The sequence below is a fragment of the Oncorhynchus tshawytscha genome, linkage group LG33 (assembly GCF_018296145.1).
Source record: "Oncorhynchus tshawytscha isolate Ot180627B linkage group LG33, Otsh_v2.0, whole genome shotgun sequence".
Lineage (NCBI taxonomy): Eukaryota > Metazoa > Chordata > Actinopteri > Salmoniformes > Salmonidae > Oncorhynchus > Oncorhynchus tshawytscha.
This window is the reverse complement of record NC_056461.1, coordinates 19479955-19488682: the sequence shown is the minus strand read 5'-3', so window position 1 is coordinate 19488682 and position 8728 is coordinate 19479955. Positions and strand designations below refer to the sequence as shown.

The window sequence follows — 8728 nt, the reverse complement described above, 5'->3', positions numbered from 1 at the left end:
ATATATATATATTGTATTATTATTATTAAAATGTAACTGACAATACAAAAACAGAGAATATCAACACAAAATATTTTTCAATATGTAAACATGAAATAAATAAATAAAATAAAAGTAAATAGATAAATAATAATCACTACACATGAGTACTTGAAGATGTCAGAAACATTTTACATGCATATTGATAAAAATGTAAAAGGAGAAGGGGTTACATTTGTTTAAAATTGTTATAATGTTGTAAGAATATATTGTTCATCTTGTCATTGACTAATTCTAGATATTTTAATAAATATTGCATTTTAGGCACAGATGTCAAATAGGCTATTTGTGTTTGTGTATGAATAATTTACCAGATGGTACAAAGAGCAAACAATTAACTCAGTAGCTATGTTTTCATTCGAAAAATAACATATTACATCCTTCACTGTAAATATATGGGCCTTATCAATGAAATAAAACACGCATTTACTTAGCTGTTGGCTCTAAAATAACTTCACAAGATAAACAGAGGAGAAAACTCAGGCTGGAGGAGGGGTTCTGAAGTATACATGTCTCTGTCGAAAGTTATTTCACAATCACATGGTAACGCAATCAACATACAAAAAGAGAGTGTAGTAGCTAATAAAATGACAGATTATGTGTTATTTATTATCAACATCAATAAATAATGAATCCAGTTTTTTTCTCATCAGAATATCGGGGAATGAAAGATTTGATTTACGTGTGGTGTTTTCCATCTTGAAGTTGAATTAACGAATCTGCAGACATGAACCATAAAGCATATTTACTAACTTTTCCAACATGGCTGCACATGTTAGATCTGTTTTTTGTGAGTATGTTTATTGTGGCATTTCGCACCTCTTTTTTTAAAGAAGAAAGAAAGACTTTGTAGTACGACAATAATTAAACGATAGTGATATCTCCTATCTAACGTTAGTTAGCGCACTAGCTTTCTTTTACGTGTTTTCACGTGCTAATTTGGAATGTATCGACGCGGCGGGGGCAAGAGGGACCACAACAACAAGACGGTGAAGAAGAATGAGAGCGACAGCAAAAAATATGCCGAGCTTTTGGTGTTCGGCTATGCCTGCAAGCTGTTCCGGGACGACGAGAGGGCTCACTTCCACGAGCAGGGCAAACAGCTCATACCATGGATGGGGGACAAGAACATCCTGATTGATAGGTCGGTTGAACAAACCTAGACGGAATTGTTATCCTAACCAACTTTCCTAATCAGATCTGTCTTTCGAAGGGACCGATCGGATTATTGTTTTGCTGAAGGCGTAGTTTTCCAAATATAACTGTCACATGAAAGTACAAGTGTGTGCAAACCATTTTATCTAGCTTCCTTAATAAATGTCAGGTTTGACCTCATGAAAACGAAGATACATTAGCTATTAACAAAAGGAAGCAGAGGCTTCCTCCACTATTTGGGTCATATTTCAACAGTGAACAAGCTCTACATGAGACTGAAAGTTGTCTAAAATTGCCCCTTATAAAATTGCCTCATATTTACGGATACATCAATGTACTTGTTTACAGGGTTTTGGACTATAGATCGTCTACAAGTTATATTGTATTCAACTTTGTATTACTTAACTGCCCATTGCCCTTTCTAAGGGAGGCTTATGCGTCTTGGTGTATTTGTATTTGCTCTGGTAGCTTCAACATGAGAATATTAAGTTAAGTATGGTATTCAGTTCAGTTAATTCCAAGACAATTTGGATGTAAACAACCTAACATCTCTAAATGCCTTTCACTAAACTGAATTCAAATGAGAACTTCAAACCTTACCAACAAGTCACCAAGAAATCGAATTTGTTGATAATACCACGGCAAATTCAACCCAAACTACTACTGTATATCAAATATGTGAATTAAGGTGGTTCACAGTAATTCATGTCAAAATGTAGGGTCTTATACTGTTGACTAATGCCTGCCAAGTATCCCAGCTCAGTTGTTTCCCTTTTGCTTTCAGTTGTTCATTTCTAATAACATTTTCTTGCAGGCTGTAGAGCATGTTGGCAATGATGACCTGTAAAAGTAGTTGTTTATTTGGAAATAAACCCACTTGAACCATGAAGGGGGGGACATTATGTTGGCCCTTCATGGTCTCGTTGAGCCACCTTAATCTTTTTGGGCCTGTCTCTTGTTTCCAATGTATGTGTGTGTCTCTCTATCACATAACCAGCCCTTATTTCCCCAGCTAGTAGCCTAAGGCTAAGGGGTCCTGCCTGACCCCCCAATGCCAACCCCAGTGCCCACTTCTCTCTTTCGACGAAGGAACTCTGGAGAGGTGGAAGAGGGGAGCGAACGCAGGAAAATATCGTCCGTTTGGGTTCTTACGGATAGGTATTTATGTGCTCGGGTTTGTGTGGATGTACCTTTTTTACAGATATAGGAGGATTGGTGAGTGTTATAGGGGGGAAACTTGAACCTTGTAAGGTAAGAGGCGAGTTGTTTTCTTTTGGTTTGTTTCTGTGTTCATGCAGGGATGTTGCTCCGTAGCAATTTGTTGAGAGAGGAATGAGATTCACAGACTAAGTTTGCCAGAAAACTGCACTAGAGAGCCTATGTCGGGAGTTGTTCAGGTTATTGTGTCTGTATTGTGACGAGATTGCTCAGGTCCAGTACCATACACTCCCTCATGAAAGACTTGTGACTGAGGTAGTACTTTTTGTTGTTAAAAACTCTTTGTTTTAGGGTCCAACCTGTGTTGGTAAGTAGGTCCATGTGTTGTCTTTTCTCTCAATTGGCTTGCTCCATGTCTCTAACCCCTCTCTTCACCCTACAGGTATGATGGGCGTGGTCACTTACATGACCTCTCGGAGTACGACGCGGGCTCGTGGAACAGAGACTACCAGCTGTCCGAGGAGGAGGCCAGGATCGAGGCCCTGTGTGATGAAGAGCGGTACCTGGCCATGCACACAGACCTGCTGGAGGAAGAAGCCAGACAAGGTAGGCCTATCAGATTCACAGCTGGGGGCATCATACTCTGTCTGTGGTGTCTGAACTGCTGTGCAATGCCTCGGCTCATCTGGATAAGCTGTGGAAGACAGTGGTGAATTCATTATTTCACGAAGTGCTCATGCGTTTCAATCGCACATTTGTGGGGACATTCAGCCTCTGCGTTTGGCATCTGTTTCAGATGACTGGAAGTTCTAACTGAAAGGAAAACAAAAACACTATGCAACAATTAGGTTCTACATAAGGTGCCAAAGTGAATAATGGAATGAATCCCCTTATGTTCACCGGGCAGAATGAGCTTTCAAAAGGCTGTAGTTTCAGTGATGTATTCTGCAACACCTCCATCAACAGAATGTTTTCAGGCACTGGAAGGTTGTTTTGATTACAGTATGCTAATGTGCCCTTCTCTCTGTACTGGCAACAGAAAGGCCATGTTATCCTAGGTAATAACCTCAGTTCAATTTCCACATTCTGATCTGATTCCTATTTGGATGGCAAAGAAAAGTATGGTAGTGAAGCTATGTCAAAGATGATGAGAGAGTTTGAGAGGGTAGATTCTATGTAGCCTAAAGTACAGGGGTCATTTCAGTGCATGCAGACCCTCTAGTAAGTAGGTTTGCGAGGTCCATGATAGGGCTGGGCGATATGGCCAAAATGTCATATGGTATTTGATGTTTTTGATTAATAAAAGTTCTAAATTTGCTTTGAGTAGTGTGTAACCCTAAGGTGGAAACATATATTCTAAATGATTTCAATGGGTCTTTCTCCATTCGTATTGTTTTATACTGTTCAATTCAACTTCAACCTAAAATAATTTCCTGCATATTCATACATTTCTGCTTTTCCTGCACTCATTTGAGATCATTTCCACACTGCCTCGATATGGGCAAAATACCAGGCCTTATTTTTAACCAAATCTTGCAATTGCGATTTAGATCAAAACACTTGGGTGAACTTTTGCAATCATGGACATATAATATTTATTATAATTCTATAGTTAGAATATAAATAATAGTGGGCACTTTGAATACAGTGTTGTTTGACATGACAACGAATGAAAATACCATTGACGAGTTATTGGGACAGTGAAGGAACCAAAGTGATGGTCCGTGTTTCCTAGGGGACCCTATAATCTTTGGCTACATTAAATCTTTATCGTCTAGCCAACATATTCATGCTTTGCCTATTCCTCTTTGATTTAGAAGACACTTGCACAAATAACATGCTGATTTAAGCCTCCACCAGCACTGGTATCAGGCTGTATTGGCTACCCACGTCTGCTCTGAGTCAGTACTTGTATTAGCTAGCCAGCCAACTAGCGGTTAGCATTAGTGGCTAACACGATTTAGCATAACATGCTAAGAAAATACAAACTAGCTGTTCGCAGATGTAGAAACATAAAATAATATTGTAATCATAGAACACTTGTGGATTTATATTAAGATACAATTGGAAACATTGTTGTATGTGCAGGGAAGGCAAGTAGCCTAGTGGTTAGAGCGTTGGACTTGTAACCGAAAGGTTGCTTGATCAAATCCCCGAGCTGACGGTAAAATGACGGCCTAGTTAACCCACTAGGCCGTCATTCCAAATAAGAATTTGACTTGCCTAGTTAAGTGAAGGTTAAATAAAAAAAATGTGCTGCATTGACCATGCAGACAGAACGAAAGTGTCTTGTGGTCAAGCAACAACAAATGCGCTCCTTGAGTGACAGGGGGTGGGACTGGGTCTGTGTGAAGATTAGTAGCGGAGTAAACTATAAAAATGGACGTTACACACGCCTACTCACATTTAACAAACCAAACATTCAAATACCATTATAGAAGGTAGAGTAAAAACTCAAACCGGTCCCTGCATCCATACATCCATCAATATATCATAAATACGGTATACCGCCCAGCCCGGACAAGGGCTATGGTCTCCGACGGCCACTGTCTGGTTGAATGACTGATTATAGACTATTGTTGAGACTGACTATGTAATGTAATTTTCGATAATCAGCATCAGTTGTACTGCCTTGTTATGGACATGCCGTCAAGTTGAACTTTTTTCATTAACTTTTAACCACCCTTTGTGCCGTTGTCTGATTTTCATACAAGAGGACCCCTCCTGTCCAAAGATGTATAATTTATTGCATTGAGTGGTAAAATGCCCATCAGTTTTAACACATTATAACACTACATCCACTGGGCATCGAAAGACATCCCCCCCCCCCTTCAAGCTAATGAGCTTGACACACTTTGACGTACCTGTGTTTGGTTGTAGTGTGTAAAAGTGTCCGGTTTTCTCTTGATTGTGTCCTGTTGTCATTTTTCAGCACCGTTGTGGAGTACAACGCCTGTGCAGGTGCCTTACTTTGTTCAGGGGGGGGTATTCCCGTCTCACTTTGTTCATTGTGTCGGCCAGACTTGTTTTCTTTGCATGCAACTTGTTCGCCAATGACAGTGAGGTAAAGAAATTGTCCATGGTGACATTGCACTCATTGCCAACATAAGGTTCCACAAGCCGCATCACTTTCTCTGACACTCACGCCTGCTGCCCGATGTGGATATTTTCCCGGAGCTCGAAATCAGTTCGTCATGTACAATTACGCACACGCTCGCTGTTTAGCCTACTCAAAGTAGGCCAGAGTAGACTGTTAAGACTACTTGGATTCGGTGAACTGATATTGGGTACATACCATTTTAAAATTAGGCCTATAATTAGAATGGATCATTACAGTAGAATGGCCCACCATGTTCTTCATTCACGATTGGTGATTATATCATTATGCTTCTTTCGGTTCCCCTCGCTCATCAACTCACCCATTCTCCTCATCATACTAATTGATTTAAACTGTTATATGTGTGAAATTAGTATCGGTATAGTTTAGGTTCAGTTTCGAGGCAATTATCAGGGTGAGTATCAGCTATGCATTGCACTTTCAACTGTCGGAAGAAGGAGAGGAGCAGGCCCTACTGTTGGGAGGAGGAGGGGCAGCAGGAGAACCATTTAAAAAAAATGACACAACCAGTTTTATGAGGGCAACTCCAGTTTTGTTTGTGATTTAAGATTCGAACAACGGCAGTGTGTTATATAGACTTATTTAGGAAAAGGCAAGGATGGAAGGGGGCATGAGTAAATAAATGGGAGAGTAAAAAAATGGCAGAGTGATAAAAAATAAATAAGTCATGAGCAGTCAAACTGGTTTAGCAGTTGAAGTGTTAAGGCTATAAACACAGACTAGCCTAAGGTTATTTTAGCAATGCTGCAAACTTTATAACAAGGAGTTTGTCACTTATAATGAAATGGCACTGACGATTAGATAAGTGACTGTTTAAGGGAAATATGGTGTTTAATTCCCAAACTGACAGGATTGCATGAGTCATCATGTAATTTGTGTTACTTTTGTCCCCTCATGCTGTTTGCCCTTGGGTAGTGGGGCTTTAGCAATTATCCATCTGTCCATTGTGGAAACACAAGACACATAAAAAATATTGATCATGTTAGATGTGATTTTGTCTTTCATTCCTCACCGTACTATGAGATGAATTGCAACACAAAAGGGGTTTTGTAAGGTAAGACAAAATTCCATCTGGTTTAGTTTCTGTTATGTCAGCTCACGACACTGTTCACATCCTTGAAACTAGCTAGGATGGATGGAATGATAATTTTGAATCAATCCACTTCTTTTGTCTCATGCTAGAGGCAATCCGTACAGTAGCCTTCTATGACTGTGCTTTCCAATAAATTAACCGTACCATTCTCATGACTCTTTTTTTAATGTGTATGTTTGTCCCACACAGAGGAAGAATACAAGCGTTTGAGTGAAGCTCTGGCAGATGAAGGCACCTATAACTCAGTGGGCTTCCGCTACAGTGCAGACTACTACGACCCTTCTCAACCCACTGAGGAGGAGGAGGCCAACAGGGAGACTGGTGAACACACACAATGATTTATTTAATCCCAAATCGCATTACAGTCCAAAAGGATTTAAACATTTCACGCACACATACTCACAGTTCCTCACCACTTTCAACCACTGAACATTTCTCCTCTGACCTGCCCTTAGAGGATGAGAGAGGAGAAAGCGAGAAAGCATCTGAACTTTTACACACACACACACACACACACACACACACACGACAAATCAATCCACTGGTGGAGAGGCTCGCACATTAGCTTCAATGAAAATCCTATGATACATTTTTTATCATGGCAGGCTCCCCGGAGACGCAAACCACTATTTGAAGCCCTGGAGCTATAAAAAAGAAAGCTTTTCAAGATTCAGCTCTGAATGTGAAATAGTCTTACTGGCTTGCAACTGTACTGACTGTTAATCACCTGTGAGGTCCAGTACTGGGCTCCAACCCCTCCACTAGGCTCTGTTTTGGCCCACTCTAACCACATGAATACCAAGGCCCGGATCCTTTTTGGTATCCCAGAGACAGCCTGCACTAGCCAGTCCAAGTATCCACACATATTGAGGGTAAACCGATTCCAAAATGTGGACATTGTCTCAAAGCCTGAGGCTCTTAGCTAGAGAGTCTGTTATCTCATTGGCGCTAAAGTATCTTTGCTTTGGACTTGACAGTCAATGTCAAGTCGTGACGGTCAGTCCAACATCTTGACTGACAAACTAACACTGGGGGAGGGAGTGTTAATGATGAGTGTCTGTCAGGACACTCTACTTCACGCCGGGCCTGGCTCTATCCTCTAATTAGACAGTCGTTCATAACACAGCTAACAGCAAACTGTTCTGCAGCTTGAAGTCTGTTGACAAAAGCCTAAATACCAGGCCTATTTATCAGTCAGGCCACTGCTATTATCAAGACCTAATGTCTCTGACAGCCCAACCATGCTAGCCCACACATTGTCAACGTGGAAATTAACCGTGTACCTATATCCTTAAATAAGAGATGTAGGGAAAGCTGTCAGCACTTGTGCCCCCCTCCCCCTCTAGCCAGCACCCAGGTGCCCCTTCCTCAGCAGATGGTACAGTACTGTTGCTATGTGTCTGAGTGCTGTCATCAGTATCGTGTAACCTGGCCCAGCGCTGCCTGGGATTACTCAGCAGTACAAACCCCCTCGTGTGTGTGTGTGTGGGGGGGGTTGATTTAGTCAGGGATGGAGTTCTCAGCATGAACCAATCATTTGGCTCTGTTGTGGTGCCGGGGCACACCTCGGGCGACTGGCGGAGCGCTTGATTAAATCTGCACAGTGGCGTCCATTAACCGTAAAAAGGTCTAGGCTGGGCTCCTTGGCAGCCATTTTTGGCATTAAATGTGCTTACCCCTACATCCATCTGCAGCCTCCCCACGGTGAACCAAAGCATAAAATTGTAATCTAATTTCCAGCTGACTTGTCTGCCTATTATTTCACACTGGGGGGGATGGGGTTGGATGTTGTAAATAATTGTGACAGGGACCGCGCCCTCCCAGAAAGTTAAGATTAAGTAAAACTGAAACTTTGAGTGCCTCGGGCAATGTGGTCAGATGAGAGTGGGTAGAGGAAGGAGAGGAGGAAACGTTGAGTGGCTGTGTTTCACAGTGACTGTAGGGTGAATTCTAATCTATTTTCCTCTCTTCTCTCTGACCTTATGGGTTGTTCCCCATCAGAAGAAGCAGAGCCGCAGGAGAGCGAGGAACCCTACGTGGCACCCCCGGGCCTGGCAATCCCCCCCGATGTGGAGCTGGTGAGTGCCCTACACAACGTACCACTGCTTCATGCTTAAATCTACAGGACGGACCACAGGGGTGCAGAATGGGTTTTGGGCAGATCA

At 41.7% G+C, this 8728-nt stretch overlaps 1 protein-coding gene across 2 annotated transcripts in view; it reads left to right on the top strand.

Annotated features, from left to right (window-relative positions):
- The first annotated feature begins 781 nt into the window (after nt 1-781).
- Nucleotides 782-8728, top strand: part of LOC112230505 (splicing factor, suppressor of white-apricot homolog) — a 162311-nt gene continuing 154364 nt past the window's right edge. The window contains exons 1-4 of one of the 2 annotated variants that reach the window (XM_042311625.1): nt 782-1183; nt 2795-2958; nt 6753-6884; nt 8568-8641. In XM_042311625.1, coding sequence (XP_042167559.1) covers nt 984-1183; nt 2795-2958; nt 6753-6884; nt 8568-8641 — 570 coding nt within the window. In that variant the 5' untranslated portion in view covers nt 782-983. Of the gene's footprint in view, nt 1184-2794; nt 2959-6752; nt 6885-8564; nt 8642-8728 lie in introns of both variants that reach the window. The other variant, XM_042311624.1, reaches the window with a different exon arrangement.